This window comes from Heliangelus exortis, chromosome Z (assembly GCF_036169615.1).
Source record: "Heliangelus exortis chromosome Z, bHelExo1.hap1, whole genome shotgun sequence".
In the NCBI taxonomy this organism is placed as follows: Eukaryota; Metazoa; Chordata; class Aves; order Apodiformes; family Trochilidae; genus Heliangelus; species Heliangelus exortis.
In genome coordinates this window covers 49615315-49636664 of record NC_092454.1, presented here as the reverse complement: position 1 = coordinate 49636664, position 21350 = coordinate 49615315, and the positions used below count along the sequence as shown (strand labels likewise).

The 21350-nt window shown below is 42.0% G+C and overlaps 1 protein-coding gene across 8 annotated transcripts in view; it reads right to left on the bottom strand.

Annotated features, from left to right (window-relative positions):
- The window catches only part of IQGAP2 (IQ motif containing GTPase activating protein 2), a 123885-nt gene extending 113738 nt beyond the window's left edge, over positions 1-10147 (bottom strand). For 7 of the 8 annotated variants that reach the window (XM_071731497.1, XM_071731494.1, XM_071731500.1 and 4 more), the window contains exon 1: positions 9999-10146. In XM_071731497.1, coding sequence (XP_071587598.1) covers positions 9999-10044 — 46 coding nt within the window. In that variant the 5' untranslated portion in view covers positions 10045-10146. Of the gene's footprint in view, positions 1-9998 lie in introns of all 8 variants that reach the window. The other variant, XM_071731496.1, reaches the window with a different exon arrangement.
- Positions 10148-21350: the final 11203 nt, after the last annotated feature.

The following is a 21350-nucleotide window of genomic DNA, read 5'->3' as shown; positions in this document are numbered from 1 at the left end:
GGAGATAGAGATGCAACTTGGTTTTTCTTGCTTCCTGGGTGAGACAATACATTCTTGTGGGAAGAAGTCAAACTTGGTGTATCCAAGCAAGTAAGACCAGCTCAGAGGCAGTCCTGTGTCAGCAATGACCTCAGTTATTGCTTGAAGCCTGCCTGGCTGCTTGCAGTCCACAGTAGGCAAGCAAATGCTTGCAGAGTTACTGAATCTGGCACTACTGGCTCCAGAGTAACCTCTTCCCAGTGCTCCCTGCTAGGTCACTTTGGGAGCAAACTAGACAGGCAGACTCTGCTTGCAGGACAATGCCCAGACTGCTTCTGGACATCTCCAGCCCTTGTTTCTCATTTGCACACAAACCTAGTAATAAGAATTAATTTTTCTTTCATCATGAGGAGTTATATCCATGGGACATAACAAAAGCACAAAAGATGCAAGTCTCTAACCACAGACCTTTAAGCGAGGTCTGAATGAGCAGACAAGACCCCACCTGTTCACTCAGTACATCTGGTACCTAAATAGGAACTCAAAACTGCTTTGGGTGACAATGACACATCTACCATTGTACATGGCACTACAGAATCAGATGTGGAGTGAGCCAGATATTCCTCCTAACTTTTCAGTATACCAAGTAATACCAGTTCCAGAAGAAGTCTCTGCAAGCTGCACAAGGTAACTTTTTACTCAAATAATACACTATAACAGTATTATTATTATTATTATTAAATTAATATTTACTCTAAGCTGACACAAAAATTTCTCATTTTTGAAGAACCTAATCTTTCAGGTTACTTGCCTGTGTCTACTCCATAGCTCACTACCAGAAGTTAATTTGGGATTAATGCAGCACATACTGACCAAAAGATAGTCTCCTTGCTCCTTTGAATCTGTTTCTACTAATGAAAGCACTACTAAATATCAATCATGAATTAATGAGAGGCATATCAAAAGAATTGTGCAGACACCTCAAAACAAGCACTCTGCTTGAAATAGGGAGAATTAGATGACAAAGGAAGAGTAACTCGCTTTCAATCACTGTTATGGCAACCATAGTACAAGCAACACACAAACTCAATGTCAAATTAAGATAAGCATTTGCAAGTTTCAAAGTCTCTACCCAGCAAGGAAATTCACATGCTCAAGGGCTGAGCACTGACTTTTATCATCTTTTTCACAGTTGCAGTCTGTTTCCTTAGCTGAACCACTGCTTCAAACAATCAAGACTTGCTACGACTTGCATGTGTTCTTACTATAAGCTTTGTCCTGGTTTCCAGCTCACACTCTATGATCAGCTTCCTTATAATAGGGCATTTACAGCAGTCTGAAAATACTGCTACTCCAACAGAAGTATCTTACCCAGGTGATCTCATTGCTATTCCTGTCCTATTTGGGAACTATTTCTACAGAGTGTTATAACAGGCCTTGCTCACGAGCAGTAGTTCTGCTTCTCCTGGCTGGCACATTTAAGGCTGTCAAGAGCACAGTTAAAATACTTCTGTGTAACTGGTAACAGTTTACATGCAATGGTTATCTTCCAAGGAAGTCTATACTTTATAACTTAAGGAAATTAAAATTGAAATAACTTGACCATATGTAAATTTGCATCTCAGATATGCCCAAAAAAGTAGTGCAGACCAATTCTACTACTAAAAATCTTGACTGCTCACTTCTTTACCCTTTGAGAGTCTAGATGTGGGCAGCACTGGCAGCATGGGCAGAAGCAGCCTACCTGTCAGTACCCACCTGTAATTTTTAGGGAAATAAAAAATTACAGATGAACATTAAAGAAATCCATCAATGTTTTTATCTGAAGCCTCTGCAGACAATTACGGAGCCACTTAGTTTTGTTTATGTGTGGGAAAAAAAAAGGGGCAGGGAAACTACTGACATTGCCGTGATTCAGAGTTACAGGGAACGCCAGCATTGTTTTGCCTGTTGCTATCCACAATACTAAGAAATTTCATTAATTTTATCCTAAAATTGCTCACATCAGTGAAATCTTCAGGAAAATCATGTGATCTTACTTCATGTGATATATACCAAGATAGAAACTGGAACACAAGGAGCTTGCTTTACACGTGATAGAAGCTGTGTATTTTCTGGAACATCCTAAACCATTTGTTAAACACAGCTGTCATAGTCAGAGGTGATACAACTTCAAAGCAGCAGGCAGTCACATCCAATCCTTACAGGAAAGCTGTCTAGTCATCTTCAGCAGTCAGCTACCTTGTGACTTCAAATGCCAGAAAAGGCTGGTTCATCTTCTAGCCTCCACTAAAACACAGTAAAGAAATCTATACCTTGCTGTGGTCTGAAAAGCAGTACTCAAAACAGCTTCTGAGCTCAGGTGCAATAGAATCACATTTACTGTATGCCTGGTTTTGTAAAAACAGCTGACCACTCTTCCTTGGTAGAAGTTCTGTCTCAGATTCATCTAAACATAATCCCCACTTTCCCCAAGAGATGTTTCTTTGCAGTTGCAGCACCATATATCCATGATGATAACTCAATGCATTATTTTGCTATACTGTATTGAGAACATATGGATTTTAAGACTTGTTTACCACTGAGCAGAGGCCCACTAGCTATTGATTGGGTAAATCTGTTGGGCTCAAGAAACTAAAAATCCCAGAAATAAGCAGCACATATCACACGTCACATCTCTTTCCAGCAGAAAAGGGCTGGAAAAGCATCTCAAATCTTACATTATGTACAAAAAACTTTGGTTTTCTTTCTTGTTCAAGTAGTCCAAGTATTTAGACCATTTCCCACAATTTTCTTACCATGTTAACATTGCCCGATGAGTACCACCAGGCTTTTTACTGAGACGGAGTTACAAAGCTAGAGCAGCAGGGACAAAATCCCTCAAAAACATTTCAGTAACTCGAAACTCCCTGGGTGGCAAACGAGCTGAGAGCCCCCACCAAGCCATGATAAGGCAGGGCACCGGGGTGGCAGTGGCTCCACAGCAGAGGCAGCTGAAGGTTGTGTGTCTGTGTGTGTGACCATAGTGACACATGCTGCTTCTTCCCGTGTGCCCCAGAACACTCGGGTGAGCTGCCTGCACATCTTGTCACCTCGACCACACACCCGCTCTCCAGATCTCCACGTGAAACAGTAACACAAATCCACTCGACCTCCTGCCATTCCCCTAATCGCTTGCGTTCATCCCTACTCCAGCCACCATGCTGTGGTTGCAGACCTGCCAGCAGGTTCGTGCTGCAGACCAGACCAGGGCTCTAATCCAGGCAAAAATAATCCCGTAGAAGGAGTCGAGGTTGCTTCTTCCACCAGCAGAGCTGACTGAAAGCAGTTTTAGGGTGCGGTTCCAGTGCAACTGAAACACACTGAAATTCCGGCTGCTGCTACAGTTCCACTTGGCCAGAAAGTCTCCCCTGCCTTGAGGTGTCAGAAACATGTGGGACCAGCAGCCAGCCCCTGAAAAGTCCTGAAGAGCCCCTGGAGTGACTGCAAATCCAGCAACACAAATCAGCTCTGCAAAGAGAGATTAGTTTCCTGACCAATTAGGTCTGCCTGCCATCCTGTGAGGGTTAGCAAGAGGTGAAGACCACAGCAGGCTGACAGCTCAGCTGAAGGCACCTCAGCAAGTTAAGGCTGCGGAAGCCTCACCAGTTGCAACAGTCTGAAGCAAGGTGGAAGCTGAGATCCCAACGTTAAAAACAGCTTTTGTCATTAAAAAGATGACCCTAGATACCAGATTTTTTTATTTTTTATTTTTTTTTAAAAGCAGACTTGTGTCGTGTAGTTTTCAAGCTTAGACTATTAGACATGGATATTCCCTGTACTCATCTATGATAAGTATCTACAATACTCCAAAACACATTTGAAACATTCCTTTGAAAATTTAAAACATTTACTGGCCTAAGGTTTGACATCACAAACCTCTAAAAGAGTGGTTGCCTTAATTAAGCATACCATGTACAGTTGGGCATTTCTCATTTCATCTGTCCCTGGATTAATCAGTGCCATGCTCCTAGAAGCTGTGAGTTTTGTAACTATAACCAGTGCACTGAGCAGCTTTATAAAACAAGCATACGTGCAGGAAGATGCCCTTAAATTTCAGAAGGAATAGCCAGTAGAGGATGGATAGTATGCATGACTGCGTATTTCCCATCAGACTTCAGAGCCTGGCAAGAATCAGTTTAAATGCCTTGCTAGCAGCCATGAAAGCTTTTACTGCACTTTGAAAGAAGCAGGTCAGAGTTCACGGGGGAAGACTGCCAGAGACCACATCCTTCATCATCAACTTTGGCTGAAGCTGCAGACTACTTAGCCTGATACACCCAAGCCAAGAGGAGCACCTGGGGTGAGGACAGTATTTTCTTCCAGCTTTGGAGCCTGGCAGGCAGGCAGGCAGGGAAGGCACCACACCTTGAGGCAGCAGGTCCAGAGGGATACCTGGCCAGCCTCTTAAACTGGCCAGAAAGTGATAAGGAAGAACTGTGTTCTTGCTAGTACGTACTCATTTGAACAAAACAGTAATTCGGCACTGAAATCTGCCTGTAACACAGGTTCCTAATGGCTGTTTGCTTACACATTTCCAAAGGCATTTGGGAGCCTCTTCAAAGCCCAGCTACCTCCAGGCTGAAGGGAGCTTTGTTTTCTGAAGGTGAAGGCAAGCGCTGAGGTACAAGAAGTGCTGACCAATGAATGATCCGTGCAGGGCTCATCTCGGGCCCTGGTTTTCTCTTCAAGGCTCTGTAAATGAAGAGCCCACAGCAGCCACTCCTCCTCCCCTGCTTCACCTCCCCAGAATGAGGAGGAGATGACCGCCTGTCCTCCCTAATCGTGCCCCCTCCGCCCCCCCGGCTGGCAAGGACACTGCTTCCCCCATAGCCAGATAGCCAGCACCTGCTCTTTCATTCCACAACATGAGGTAGTTCAAGGATACCTGTAGCGGAAAAAAAAAAAAAAAAAAAAAAAAAAAAGCAAAAAACAACACCGAAACGGCCTGAACAACTGACGCAAACATGGCAGGTTAATAATTTCCTGCAAGAAGCAGCAGAGCACAGGAGAGCACACTCGCTTATCATCCCACTGAAATATGACCCACCAGTCCTGCCTATCACTGCTTGATCTTTTTTTTTTGCTTTCCATCTTACATGTAAGATTATCCCTAATAAATAACAGCTTTAATCAACGAGAGTAGCAAGCAAATCAGAGCTTGTGCAACTAAGGTAACTGCAACACCACTTAATAGTAAGAGGCGAGCTACAAACCTGCATACTTCCTATTGCCTGCCTCAAGTAATGGACCTGATCTAGCACACTCATGTGTGCTATAAATCCCATTTCCAAAACAATATTAATATTTCCTGTTTCAGCAGTGCTGAAGTAGCTTTAAGCATGCTGTAACACAGCTCCATCCTTTTTTACCAAGACACTTCAGGGGAGATGAGGCTGCATTGTATGGAAAGCACATAGAGAACCTCCTACCAAATGAATTATGTGCGCTTGGTTAAACAAAGCAGTTAAACTTTTCAAGATCTCGTTCAGCAGTTTAATTATTAGCAGCCTACAAAAGAGTGGAAGAGATAAACAGTGTATTTGCTTGCCAAATTACACCCATCGATAAAAAAGAAGAAAAGTATTCTTATAAACCACAAATACTACAAGCAAGTATACACCCTAAAGAATATATATGCATGGTATACAGTTAAGCTTTAATTTTTTTTAAGCTTTTAAAAACCCATCTGTTTTTTCACTTAAAAAATGCCACAACTTTTACCAAGCAGGGTTTCCTCCCCTCTGAAACTGAAAAATAGCCATTTGTTTTCCTACTTTTAATAGACATGCAGACAAATTTATAGTTTCTGATTTTAAACACTTTTCAAAAGGTTTGCAGGCTTTCAGATCCTGCAGAAGAAAGCAGCTAGGTGAACTTTCATAGAGAGGTATAGGCTGTTTCATTTTAAGTTTCCACCAGAAGTGCAGCTCTCCCCCATGAGGCTTCATGATGCTCGTTTGTCTCATCTCCAAACAGAAGTAGTCCTCGGAGCCAGGACCAGAAGTACAAACACCGCCCTCATCACTGGATACCAAAGTTAATTTTCCCCCCTCGTATTTACTCATCCATGCCCAGTGAAGCTGTCTTTCCACCTTCAGCAAGAAGGATGAAGACTTCTTTAGCTACTTCTACTCAGCAGATGAATTTGATGATGCTGAAGCATCTAGTTTCTCTCCCACCCAATATACAGGACTCAGGGGCGTACGTTTCTTCAGCTACTCTGAGTATGGAAATGCCCAAAATCCTTTACAAATCCAAACACTCATGGCCTCACTCACTGTAGCTTTACTACATTGCTGGAAGTGCAGTGAAGCTGTTCAGACATTTCTTAAAAACTTAGACCTGCACAAAGGTTTCCGGGAGAACTCACTATAAAGGACCTGAGAGAGTGTTAGGAAAATCACATTCTCCAAGACACACCTCTACCTAATTTATACTCCTGTGTTCAAAACTCTATATTTAATCTCTGAGACACATCCAAGGTTTACACTTTTCTCTTCATGATCTTTAATAGCAGTAAGCTTTTTTGTTTTAAAAATGGCTCATACCTTGAGTTATATTACAAGTCCCAATTCTCTGCAGGACTGTGAACCTCTGAATCTGATTGTGCTAGTCTTGAGAAACAAACCAGGCAGCAGCTGTAGCCAGACTGGAAAACAGCTACCCAAATTGAGCTGCAGAGTGCCTATTATCACAGTTTCTGCTTCAAGCTGCTTCCTTGCACTTGTATAATTTCACTTGAGTTGATAAAAGACTTGAAGTACGAACAGAAGTCTCTTCTCTGTCTTTCTTAAGCTGTTAGCAACCAGCAGAGTCAGAGGCACCTTTCAATAAGTGGTCCAGGAAGTCACAAAGCTTTAGCCCTAACAGGCTAAGAGAAGGCTCAAAGACTGCTCTGAGCTCCTGTTTCTTCCATGAACCATGCTCATCCTGAACCAGCCCCCACCCAGAAAGTGATTGTCCTGTTTTATTTAGTACAACAATTTTCTGACTTTAAAGAGTAAAATGATCAAATTCAGAATTTTTTTTAGATGTGTATCTACATGCTGAGCTACTACATCAGCAAGCCTGGCAATGCCAAGCCATTTTTTCATCTGGGGTTATGTCGGCCCAGTTAATTGCTTTGTGCTCCAAGGTCTTATGCTCAAGGACATTTCCTTTGCCAGTGGTATCCATCAAGCTACAAAATGTAGTCAAGATTTGCATATGTGTTCCTCTCTAGTTGTCAAGATTAAATGTTGCTGATACCCTAGTTCGTAACCTGATAGTTCATATAGTTCCGAGCAGACAATTATCATAATAAAATGCTAACCTTCTTCAGAGCTAACACACTAGCTCTGCCAGGAGGTTGAAGCCAAAGTCAAAAGTCCAAGTTAAGTCAAATATTTAAAACAGTACTAAGTCGCTAAAGCAAGGAGTCTCAACAATTTGATAGCCTAATTTGGACAATTTATTAACTCTTCTAGGAAATTCAGCATAGATTTGGTGTTTGACATAAGGAATGGTGTGCAAGTGATCCAAAGTGCAGTTTTAGCCTTACAGAGAACCTACAACTTGTGATGAACTTCATAAGAACACATATAGTACCGGTAATATTTTTCTAGTTAGGGAGCCTTTTCTCTCTCTCTTTTTTTTTTTTTCTTTTTAAGTTTCTGTTTCTCTCCTCATCCCAAAATGGCAGACAAATACAGTGTAATAAGGCTGTGGTTTCTTCTTTGGTGTACGAGTTCTTTGGTATATTTTTTTTTAAATATCGGCATCAGCCTGGCATATTTGAGGAGCCTTTGCCCAGTCCTTTGAAAGGAATGCTATCTTGAAGACCTGTGGAGCAAAAAAAATCCTAAAAGAAAAAAAAAAAAAGAGGATGCAATGCAGTACATTAGCCACATCCTCTCAGTCAGGGAGGCACAAATAGCCTCTGGAGTCTGAGCAAGGAGACAGTATTGATAAGAGGAGAGGTGGCAACAGAAAAGCCAAGAAAGAGCCTCTCATCCACTCCTGTCCCTGCAACAGGAGACCAAACACCAGGGCAGTGCCTAGAACTCTAAACAACAACTTATGGTCACAGCACAAAAAAACTCTGAACTATCATAGCAAAGTACAAATACTAGGAGGACAGACAATATCTTCAAAACTATATTCAACATCCTTAGCATTCTTTCCCCACAGTAAATGTGGCCTCAGATTCTCAAAAAATACTCTGAGCAGCTCTGGCAGCAAGGTAAATAAATAATCTTTAGTGCACTGACAGGAACCAAGGCACAAAGAATGAGCCCTCTGCTTTAGATCAAAGCCTCATCTTTGACCACATTGGACTTCATGGCAGACTAGCAAGTGCCACATGCCTAGACTCAGATGTTTCTTTCTGATACCAGCCAGATCAGGTCTGCACAGAATAGGCTCTCTATCTGTGGGCCTTACAGGCACACTACGTACATTTGAAGCATCCCTGCATGTCAGGCAAGTGGACAAAGCACCAACCTAGTGCTTTAGCACCATGCAAACACTGCCTGGATGTTGCCCTACCATGTGGGCAATGGCATAGCAAGCTAAGATGATTGGGAGGTTGACTTCACAAGAATATCACCTTTGCTAACACGGTAGTATTGGCACCCAAACTACATATATAGTAACCACTCCAAAAGTGGTATCAATACTGACAACTGTGAACACACTTTTAGAAGTCTCTCATCCACCTAACTAGGTACTTGGCAAATGGAAAATGACACCTACAGGCAGATTCCACTGACTGCATCAACAGGCAACCATCAACAGAGGAAAATGCTTAAGAGGGTACAGCATCCCCCAAGCTGAAGCTCTCCCTTCTGCCTTCACCCTTTCTGCCTGTCCTGGATGGAAGCAACGTGACCCCTAATGCTACCGAGTTCGTATGGGGGTTTTGTGTGGGGGTTTTTTTGTTTGCTTTATGTTTGCTTAGGTTTTTTTTGGTTTTGGGGTGGGTTTGTGGTTTTTTTTCTACTTTCAAAAAATGTTTCTGACCGATTTTAAACAAAGTTGCTATACTAAAACCTGGGAAACTGCTCAACCAGGGGATGCCAGGGTCATTGTATTATTAGTTACGAATAATTTGCAGATTGAATTTTTGCAATGCCTGAAATATCACTAGCATTTCTTAGAGGGATGGCAAAGCCAAAAATTGCACCGTTCTGCCACTCACAGGGACCGGGAGAATGCACAGCCCGGTGCAAGATCTCAGCACGGCAAAGAAATGCTGAGAGCCCTGCCGCAGGAGGAAGAAAGGTGTTTCAGGACTTCGTTTAAATACAGGTTGGGAAGTAAACACACCTCTGGAAAGAAGTGGCTGGTACCTGCACTGCTTCTCCACTCACCTCAGTTATTATTTAAAGTTAAAAACTTCTAAGACAAAGTTATAAAAATACAAAGCAAAGTTTTCATTGTATAATCAGAAATTCCACAGTGATAATCCAAAGGTTACAAAACTACAACCCAAAGCCATAGTCAGAAATCACGTTATAAAGTTACGACCCAAAGCGATACCTGTAGCACCAAGTTATGAAGCTAAAACGCAAAGCTCTAGCTCTAACCTAAAACTCCCGAGTTGCAATGCGGAGTTACAGCTTCAGTCCATTCAGAAAGTTTCAGAACAAAACCCAGACCCACGAAAACCTGTTCAAACCCCAGCCGGAGCTCGCTGCGATGTAAGCTAAAACCAGCCGGCGCGCTGCAGCGGAGTTTACCGTTCGGGTTTTATTTTCCCTCACGTCCATCTTTTAAGAATAAACCAAGAAAAGCCGGTAACAGAAAGAAAACAAAACAAAACAAAAAACCACACAACCCTGAAAGCAAACCAAAACACCACAACAAAATCCCCAACAACCAAAACTCACAAGAAAACCCCAACAAATCCGCACAAACAAACCAACAAAAAAAAAACCCCAAACATCAAAACAAGAAAAAAGCCTGAGGCGTCCCCTGCTCCCCCCGACCTCACTCACAGCCATAGCGGGGCCGCTGCAGGGGCGCCTGCTCCTCATGGTGCATCCTGCCGCCGCCGGGAGGGACGGGGCAGACGCCGCCCGCCCTTCTTATGTGCGGTCCCGGCCCCGCTGATTTGCTGCAGCCCGCCCCGCGCCCGCTCCGCCCCGCTCCGCGCCGGGCCGGGCCGGGCCACCCGGGGCGGCTCCTCCGGGGAGGGTCGGGGGGCCGCCGGCACCGAGACCCGCGAGTGCCGCAGGAGAGGCACAGCCGCCAGGGACCAAAATGACCGAACAAGAAGAACAAAAAAAGACCAAAACAAAAACAAAACAAAAAAAAAAACCCACAAAGAAAAGCACTACAAAACAAAGAATGGGAGGAAAACAAAGGAAAAAGGGAGAGTGGAAAAGAAATATAAAGAGGAGGAAAGAGAAAAGGAACAAAAAAAAAGAAGCAAGGTCAGAAAAAAATTCTCAAAAAGCAGGAAAAGAGTAGATTAGATCACCGGAGCAAAAAGGAAAAAAAAATTAAAATACCCTCCCCCTAAAAAAACAAGAGAGAAAACAAATAGTAGTACAAAAGAACAAAACAATAAAGTGAAAGAAAAAAAAAAAAAAACAAAAAACAAAAAACAAAAAGACCCTCCAAACCCAAAATGCCTCCATGTCAAAAATAAGGACAAAAAAATCCCCTCAACTAAAAAAAAATTAATTTAAAAAGGAAGAAGCAAAACCAATAGCAATTACAAAAACCCAGATACAGAATGTAAATGGCCAAGGTGTTCTGGCAGAGTGGGCAACAAAGAGGGGTGGAAAACCAAAGCCATGTCTCCTGACTTGGAGTCCTTCAAAACATCAATTTTGGTATTTTGAAAAACTCTCAACCTCATTGAGCAAGCATTGTTTGCAGCCCAGGAAGCCACTGCCACAAAAGGCAGCTTTGCAGTGCAATGTGTCTTTCTGAGGGGTTTGGTGAGGGAGTGGTGCATGTACCTGCATTTGCTACTTTCCTTCAGGGTATCTTTGGTAACCTCAGAAAGGACTTGATTTTGGACAGCAGAGCAACAAATCCATGGGTCAAAGGTTCATGTTTTGCAGCCACAGGCTCCCAGGTGACATCTGAAATGCACCTGAATGTGAGCAGGGTCAAGGGTTTCTCAAATGTAGGTGTACTACAGAACAGGACTGAATCTTCCTGGCAGTCACTAAGCTGCTGACAGAAGTTTGCTGGAAGCAGCAGAATGAAAAGGTGATTGTGCACAGCCACAACTTGTCTTGCAGGGCCCGTGGGACATGACACACCTGAGCACACTTGAGATTTAATGCACAGCTGGGTGCCAGTTGAGTCTTGATGGGTGTTTGCAGGTTGTCTGGAAGATCTCAGTCATTTGTGTTTCAAAATAAAACAGTCCTGGATGGACAGTGACTCCTCTGTGGTTTTCCACAGGTTTGAGGATGTCTGTAGGTTCCTTGCAAGGCCTCTGTTTTGCTCACTCCCCATCTCTGGCTGCCCTGGTTATGATTCACAGGCTGAAAACATGCTGGGGGGGAGGGGAGAGGAAGACCATGGATTATTTAGGAGGAAAGGACTGAAAGAGTACAGGAGAAAAATTATGCCCAACAGGAAACACTGTTACTTTTCTTGAGATCATTCTGATTTTCTCTGCTCCCTTTCCCTTCATCCCTAGAGCCCAGGGTTGATGACACTAAAAGGTGTGTGATGCAGGCACTGGCACAGCTACAGTCCTCACTTGGCTCTCTGCTCTCCTGAATTATAAACAATCACCCATTTACTTGATTCTCCCTTGTAAAAGATAGAAAGTTGGTGAACAAACACAACATGGAAATAAAGAAATTGTCTTCCATAGTTTAAAGTGCATTTAAGCTGATTGAAAACATTAGATTTGCTTTAAATTACCAGTTTTACTGCTGTTAATACTTAGTCTCAGCCAAGAAAATATCGAAGAACGTTTTATCCCTCAGTTTCTTTAATTCATTTGACAAAATAACTTCTTTAAAATACGTTTTTGGGGGGAGTTGGTTTGGCTTTTTTTTTTTTCTGACCAAATCTGAGTGGTCTGGTTCCCCTGAAAAAGCTTATTTTTGACAGACCAGCACCATGTATTAAATGACAACACTTCTCTCTTTAAAATCCCTTAGTCTGGTCTTCAATATGCATAGACATGATGAGACAAAGTGGCAGGGGCTTTATTGGAAGAACCATCTGGCACAGCACCATGAAGTCTCTGTGAGATGGTGGCAGTCTCTGCTGTGTCTTCTTGCTCCTTCACTCACTGTGGTTAGAAAGAAGAGGGTGTGTGCAGCCATGGTGTTACGTGCATCTCTCTTGACACCACTGCTCTGAACCTGCAACATGTCTTCTTCCTCTGCCCCACAGCTTCCCTTTTCTTGGGCCACCAGCGTTTTTTCACCCAATGGGGACTCAGCTAATTGATCCATATTAAAAACTAACGTTTTCTTTGTTTCTTCAGGCTGAGAGTTCCTCTATCACTTTCACCCAGTTGCCTCTTGAATGTGAATGCCAGCACGGAGAAGGGGGTAGCCTGGGAGGAGAGAAATGAAAGGCCAAAGCAGGGAGTGTGAGTGTTGCTTTTTTGGGGTTGGTTTGTTTTTTGGGTTTTTTTTTGTTTGTTTTTTTGGAAGGTTTTTTTTGTTTGTTTTTTTGTTTGTTTGTTTTTGTTTTGGTTTGTTTTGGTTTTTGGTTTTTTTTTGCAGCAGTAACTCCCTAATGCTCACAGAAAAGCCACAACAGGAATCAAATGGTCTCAGCAAGAGGTAAGACAGGTAGGTAAAAGAATACTGGAGTAACAAGCAGCAGCCATGTGCGTCTGCTCACCACATTTTGCATTAGGTTTGCTAATCCCTGGTTTTCTGACTTGAAAGGAAAACTCTGTCAGCTATTCATGGCGTGGAGGTTTAGACCTCTCTGGAGTCTGCCCTGCAAGCTGCTGGGTGCTGCCCCTCAGGCAGGGGATCGGCAGGGGATCGGCAGGGGATCTCAGGTGCAGTCCCTCTGCACCTCCCTCCTCTCCTTCCTCCTTCTTCCCCTTTCCAAGTGGCCTTTTGGCTGGCCAGAAGTTTTCCCCACAAGAAAGGCAGCACAGTATTCATTCTCTCTCTGTCTCACCTGATTGCAGTAAATGATGCAAAATCAACCACAGACTCTCAATAAGCCTACAACAGACCTAAGGCTGTGGACCATATAATATTTTAGGTATTCAATCGCTCCTCTTTTGTAGTTACTAAGAAGCATGCACTTAAGAAATCAAGTTAGCCAGCTATCTAGTGTAAATGTTTGAATGTGGGCATTTCCTGTTCGCACTCTGGCTCCTTTAATGGAGATTTAGATCAATGTCCTCACCATATTATCAAGGACATTGTGCTGTGGACAACATGTTTCCCACCGCATGCTTTTTAACAGTCCAGTTCCAGCCTCTGTACCTGCCTGTCAGCAAAGCAACACACCCAAGAAGGGAGAGAATGTGGGAGCAAGCTCAGGGTGAGCTGGCTGTACTTACACCGATTGTATTTTCAGAGGCAGCTATGGATGGTTCCAGATGCAACAAGGAAACAGAGAGAAGGGAGGGATGAAATGTACCCTTCCAACATCTCATTGCTTGCACTTGAACAAAATAACCCTGCAGAGGCCTTTGCTACTTCATGTTCCCTGACAGTCCTGTTGTATACAAAGGGATTTTATATGGTGAAGGATATTGATAGCTGAAATTCTTGTGTGGCTTATGTAGCAGTGACGCAAGTGCATGCAGGTAATTAGAGGCACTAAGCTTTTTGTTGAAAACAGGAGCTTTAATGTAACTTTTTTAGTGACAATACCTTCATTTTATTGCTAAGTGGTATGCCTCAGATGGCTGAGTTTTTCCTACGGAAAGGAAAAATGCGTTTCCTAATTTAAGAGATGGTTTTGTTTGTATGTTTGAGTTTGAGGGGTTTTTTTTGGGTTTTTTTTTTTTTTTGTTCTGTTTTTTCTATTAGGTGCTGCAGAGGTAGTCCAAACCCTTTTTATTTTATCAGGAGAAAGCCTAGCATGTAGAGATTGCTCCGGTAAGTGGGAGCAGGGAGTTACTCCTTGGGTGGGTCAGCCTGAATCTATGCTGCACAATATGGAAGGAGATTAGCTCCAGGCAAGATCCCAGTTACTGCAAGGACCTTTTCAATTGTTTCCTTCAAGCAGCTAATTAAAGGTTGACAAGCTCAAGATGGACTTACCACAGTAGCACTTGGCAGACCCAATAGCTGCATGTTGTAACCAAAAACTTCCAGCCTTCCCCTACTCTCCCTATGAAGCCAGCAGATCTTTCCCTAGCCAGAGGGATGGGTCCTAGGTGCCTCAGCATGGTGGGAGGGCCCTCTCAACCCTGCTGCACACCAGAGGTGGCTGAAGGTGATGACTCAAAGGGCTGTGGTGGCAGAGGTGGTCTCCCTGTACACTGACAGGGATTTCAGCAGAAATGCCAGGTGAACCCAAATTAGTAATTTTGCTTAAGTTGCAGTGAAAAGGCCATGACTGCTGTGTTTATGAATCCAACCCAAAGGTTGAGAGGCACGCAAGGTGATGTTCCCCCACAGGATGGGGAGGTCGTCATCCCCCCACTTCCCAACGTGGCTGCCTGGGGCACTAGAGCAGCACCATGGTCCTGTGGGCTGCCCCCAAGGGGAAGGCATCTGCATTGGGAACCCAGCTGGGTTACAGCCTCCTCCTCGACAGAGTATTCATGTTATGCATTATTTATTGTTATGAGGTAAGTAAACTAAAAAATCATCACATAATTGGCCACAGAGAAGAACACAGCTACTTTAGGTAACTCCCTGCCTTGTATTCCCAGAGGTGCAACTCCTCACTGCCATTCCCTGATTCCTCTCTTCCCTTGCAATGAGTGAGGACCTATGGTTGTAGCAGAAATGCTAATTTTAAAAGTATATTAAGCTCAAGCTAGACCAGAGGTCTTTCAGGTAAAGCATTCAAAAGAAACATGAGATTTCACAAATTCAGTGGCAAGCTGCATGAGTGGCTAAAATGGAGACCCAAAACAGAAATGTTGAAGCACTTTTCTCTCTTAGCTGTAATGGTTACTTCCCACTGAGGAAGTGATTTTAACTTCTCAGATGGCCTGATGTATAGTCAGAGGCAACACTGAAAACCAAAATTATGTGTCTAGAGGAACAAGACCCTCAGATTTTATGATGGCTGGTAGGGGCAAGCCAAGATAATTGGAAATACACCTAACTGAGCTCTGTTCGCTATCAACCTGAAGCAATCATCATCCTGAAACTGATGATAGCCCAGTTTTTAAGCGAAGGTAATGTTTTTTGGGATGGAGGGAAAACAAGTGTGGAGTACTTTGAGCAAGATTTTTAGAGAAAGAAGGTGTGTATTAAACTGTGCACAAAATTTCTTTTTGTTCAACACTGACGCCTAAAAAAGAACATGACTGGAGAAATTATTTCGGTGTCAGAAATCTGACATCTTTCTCCCTCTGACATACCTCGTGTTTTCTGCCTTAAAGCTGAAGATACCAAGGAAAGAAGGTTCTTACGCACATACACGTAAGTTGTTTGGAATAGAAGAGTCTTTCTAGACTTTGTATTTTGAGGGAAAATCTGCAAATACAGACAGGAAAGTATCAAAAGACATATGTCCTTCAGCATTTTTGTTGATATAAACCTCATGATTTCTAAGTTATTGTTGTGAATGCAAGGGCTTTGATTCCAGACACTGACCCCCAGGAAAAAGCAGTACTGTGACTCTGCAGTGACTGTTCCCAGGTCCCGAATAGCACATTACAAACTGGAGATGTTCCACTCACACTGATACTTTTGTGCTCATTGGGCTATTTGTAGGGTCATACCATTATCTCAGTCTTGATGTTCCTTTTCCCTGCTCAAAAGCTGTGATTTTTTTTTTTTTTTTTTCTTTTTTAGATACCAACTTAGCTTCCAAAGTTTGAGTATAAAAGGAGGGGGAAGTGGTGTGACCTGTGTTGAAAATAAGGAGGGGGGTGAGGTGGGAATACCAGTGGTTATACCATGCCTTGCTGTGTCTGTTTCTAATTTCTCCAAGTTATGCATCATAACATTACCAGAAGTGCCTTCTTAAGATGTACATTTATATTTCCTTTCCTATCAGGTGAGTATATCTGCTTTTCCCATCCTGGCAAGACTTGGTTAAATCCTGCCTGCCAAGGTACGTAAGAAACCAGTTTCTCTGCTTTAATGGGTTTAAAAAAAAAAAAAAAAAAAAAAAAAAAAAAAAAAAAAAGAAGTATTTGTTCAAAATGTCTTGGAAAAATGCCCTTGTTCCTGTAAAAGTGGCAGGCATTTAGGAAGACATAAGTGGAAATGTTTCTGCAAGAATTCTGCCAGAAAAGAGCTTTTTCCATTTCTCTATTGGAATAAATATTTGTTCATTTAGCAGAGTACTTCGGAGTGGAATGACCCTCCTTGTCTAGACATAATGAATGACCATTAAAATGAATTCAGAATTGTTCAGAAGCAGAGAGCATCTGTGCCCGGCTGCAGTTCTCAGATTCAGGAGAAAAAAAAAAAAAAAAAAAAAATAGCACTCTTTATCAGATTGGATGCAGCAAAAGTAAAATCTTGATTGTTCCTCAAGCTATTCACAAGCTGTAAGTGGTTTGCTCATGACAGTGTTTCTTTGGGGAGCATTTTGGGGTTTTGAGGTGTTTTGTTTTCTTCTTTTTGTGTTCTGCAGTACAGCATCTGTGTGCATCTTTGTAACTACATGGACTTAGCAATGTTTCCACTCCACCAAAAGTCTATGCATTATTCACTCATTAATGTATTATTTATTTATTACTCTTGAGGCAGACTAGTAGGATCTTTACATTTACAGAGTACCGAGCAACAGCTAAGGTAACCCTGCAACTATTTCTTGCCTGCCAACAGTTGCCCCACAGATAAAGCACAGGCTGAACTCCCATGGATTTCCACTAGACTGATTCTGGTCTTCTTATTTCCACCACTTTTCCACTGGCATAGCTCCAGCCTTTTGAAAAGCTCCTCATTATTCACATTAGTGTAAAAAAAAATGAAGAACATGTCTAAAAGACTGACAAATTCAGTCTCCTGGAGACTCAGTGAGGAGAGCTAATTCCAGCATCCAGGACCTTTCACAGGGAACACAGTGTCAGCAGCCTCCTCTTATTTAAATCAAAATGTCTTCAATTTGAATTACATTCCTGGAAGTGTCTTTTTTTTCTTTTTTTTAGGGAAAAACAGTATTTGTCAGATTCTGAATCTTTTGTGGCTGCATTGGGTAGAAAGCACTGGGATCCCAAAGATGATTCATTGGGTCAGGGCAGCACCACTTCTAGAGTGGTCTGTAATCAGCCTCTGCTTGAGACTCGTCCCACTAAAACGCGTCAGAGGTGAGCTAAGCCAGTCCCGGGCTCAGGGCACTTTGCTCACCCATCTCAGGAGGCATGTGGCACCCACCTGAGCAGTGGGTTTGCCCACAAGCATAGAAACTCAGTCTGCTACTGAGCAGTGGTAGCTGAAATTCTGTGTGAGCCTTATATTAATCTCTCCTGATTCTTTCCATTAGTTATTTTTGCTACTCCACCTGTAGGACAGATTGGCAATTGCATTGTTTTAGCGAGGACCTGTTAATTTCCTATAATCGGATTACTGGCAGTAAAACATTCTCCTCTGACATGGGCAGCTTTAATGCTCCCACGAAGGGGGGGTTCTGCGTCATAGTGAACAGGTATTTTTCTTTGGTTTCAACATTCCTGTAACAATAGCAACACAAAGCAACATATTTAGCTGCAGATGGCTGCTTAAACGGATGTGTGTAATCATACCTACCTTTATTTCTTTCCATTTATGATCAGACAATAGGTCCAATATGCTTTTGCCAGGCAAAGTCCAGAGCATTTTCCTAGGAACTGGGCTCTGTGTACCCATGTATACCAGTCTTTATTATGTGGTTTATATATATTTTATCACACATAATACATCATGCCAGCCCTATCAAGACTGGTTAGAGTTCAAACTAGCAGTGTAATGCTGATATTGTTCTAAATCAAGAGTATAAAAAAAAATCTTATTGCTCCATAGTCCTACTCCAGTATCTTTATTAATTGTTAGTGACCTCTCTTTTTCTGAACAGATTCACCATTTTATCCAAATTTAATATGCTCTGATTTTAGTTGAAGACTGAAAGGACAAACTCAAACCTCAGAAAAAAAATCCCAGTTGTTGTACAATCCTAGATGCCAGGAGGATTGCCTTCCAAGTTCTCTAGCTCTACTGCTCTGCAATGCTGTTTTCAGGCAGAATCTAGTTTGCACCAGAGTTCTAGGGGAATTGTGTTCAAGGGCAGCCACTCAAAGCTACATGATGCATTAAATGTTACTGTCCAGCAATGGCTTCACTTCCAGGGTGCTGGAGAATGTGGATTGCACTTAGTTTTATTTGATTTCTCATTCCTAGTGTCTGTTTGCCTCCTAGTCCAGTTTGACTGCAAAGCAAAAGATGTTTTTATTTAAAGTCAAGATCTCCATGAGAGTCCTGGTGTTTAGTCTGTATGGGCATACAACACTATCAAGTAAGTTACAGTTCAACCTGGTGTAAAATGCACAATTCAGAGCTATGGTACTCACTGCAAAAAAACTAAAGCTGTCCTCCAATAGTCCAACTCTGTGCATTATCATAAGAACTTTTTTAATTAAAGAACTTTTTAATTACAGTGGCTGTGGAAGAACTGAGAATAGATCAGTAGCCCATGCTGTATCTGTTCAGAATTCAGCCAAACTATCTGGATATCCAACTAATATTTTAAGTGGTTACAGAAGGCATTCATGCATCATTCTTGTAGCTATTGATTCTTAAGTATCCATTTTTTTTCAGGAGATTATGTTTGAGGAGTACTTTGGCAGTTTCTGATTCTGTGCCACAGCCTCTTTTTTCTGAGGGATAGCAGAAGTTACTCAAGGATTGATAAGGCTAACGCTAGTTTGCTTTCTCATTTTCAAAGCTGGAAACATTGCCTGGATTGATTAGTGTAGTAAATTTCTAGATGTGGTCTGTTCAGGCATTTCCACTGATTGCAGCAGCTGCAGCTTCTGCCTCTAGATCTAAACATCAGGACAGCATTTGGCTTTCTGAGCACTAGTCTTACAGCATTTTGAAGACAGCAGTGTACGCCTGTGCTGTCGAGAGTGGTACAGAGATCGCAGCTGACAAACATTTGTGCTTTCATCCTCCAGCAACTGATGTGGTCAGACTCTTACTTCAAGCTCCATTCTCCTCTCAGGAAGTCTCTCCATAATGTTGTGTCTTCCTAAGCAATTTTGCACATACAGCTACAACCTGCTACAGTATTACAAAATCACTACTGCAGTTCAAATCAGACCAGTTAGGTTGACTCTGGGAGCCAGAAGTAACATGACTTGAAATGCTTTCTGCAGAAGGAGTGGATTCACCTGTACACCGTGAAAGTTTACATAAGGTGTCATCAGAAAACCTGCAGAATGGGATGATTTTCTGTTAAGCTTAAAATGAGACACTGCAAGAAAGTGTTTCTTTTATCTGCTGTCAATGTAAAGCGCCAATTAAAAGTTCCAGAGATGACTAAATGGGGAGGGAAGCAGTTCAGGTTAGATACTGGTCTCACATCAGCCTCGCATATTACATATTTTACAATTGCAATGGATTAAATAACAATCATAGTCTAGTTGTAATGTTTGTGGAAAGCAAAGTATATGGAGGATGCACATGATTTATTTTAACATTTTGGTCATTACCACAAAATTACTCCTCCCTTGCCTTTGCATACACTGTCTCTGTGGACTTGTATTGTCTCACACAACATATACGTATTTAGACACTGCTCTGAATTAAGCATCACCTTTGTGCTACCATAAATGTCTCAGCCAGAGAACAGTCACAAACTCATACATGTACTTGGTTGTTGGGTTTTGCACAGTGCCCTTGCATGAGCTGAAAACCACTTCAGTTACCTTTCCCTAATGGTGACACAGCAGAAGAGGCTCATGTATTTTGTTTAGTCCATCGTCTGTTTGGAATAACCTATATTTGGAAATTGATTTCCAACCCAGCCAAGGAGATGGCAGAATATAAATAAATCAGTAGGTTTTTTCCTTTCTTTACAGGTGCCACATTTGATCTCCTGAAGCCTTTCAGAGACCCTAAGTGCACAAATACAGTGAGGAGCTAACGTTGTTGCAGTGCTATTACAGGTTTTTTCGGGGTTTTTTTGGTTGTTGTTGTTTCTTTTGCTGTAGGATTTGTTGTTGTTGTTGTTGTTTTTTGTGAGTACCAAGGGGCTGTGGAACTCAGTTTGTTGTGTAAATTCCCACTGGCCTCTCTGCTGTGTGGATCATCATACCTTGCAGCAGTATGCTTTTCACTCAAAGCTAGACAAAATTTTTGGGTTATAATGCATAGTTAAATATAGAACTTTGTCTATTGCAATTGTACCAGTTTGGGTTTTTTGTTTTGTTTTGGTTTGGTTTTTTTCCAGTAATTTACACCTGATACGTACTCATTGCAGAGAACAAACCTTTATTTGAATATAGTGGAGCAAAAAGCGCCCCTTTATTAATCTGATGTACACTAAATAACTTTGCATTTGTTACACGGATGCTAAATATTTGGCAGATAAATTTATAAACATTTCCACATTTTATAGATTTATGCTGTACACAGTCATCCTACACAGAGCATGCCCTTTCACAAGTATACAGACAGCTTTCTTCAAGGAACTTAATCAAAACACTTGGTCAAACATTTTGGAAGTTGGCAATCTGACACAGAGGAACATACTGAAAAGATGACTTCACAATTGTATCAGCTGGACTTGAAATGAAAAATTTAGGACTCCAAAGGAGAGAATTTATCAAGGAACACACATGCAAACACATATATACCATAGGAATGACTGTAACCTGCTTTACGTGAGATCACACACAGAAAAAAAAACAAACAGAGAAAGAAACAGAAAGGTCAGGATCATTGCCAAGATCTTTTTGCAGATTAGCAGGCTGGAAGTAAACATGTATAAATGAGAATTTGACTTCAAAGTAGCTCATTACCATATATATATATTATGTACATGTTTCCTCCATTAAGAAATGGAGACTGTCAAAAATTATTATGGTTTTCTTGACAACATATGCACACAAACACCTGCGCTTTTGTACACCGAAGACAATGTACAAAAAAATTGTACTCATACTTGGCTCAAAGCATCTGGCAATTTTAGTGGAAGTTTAACAGGAGAAACTGGGAGCAGAAAACAGAAAAACTAGGAAGGGATACGTGTTTTCCTTCTGTTGCTCAGCATCAGAA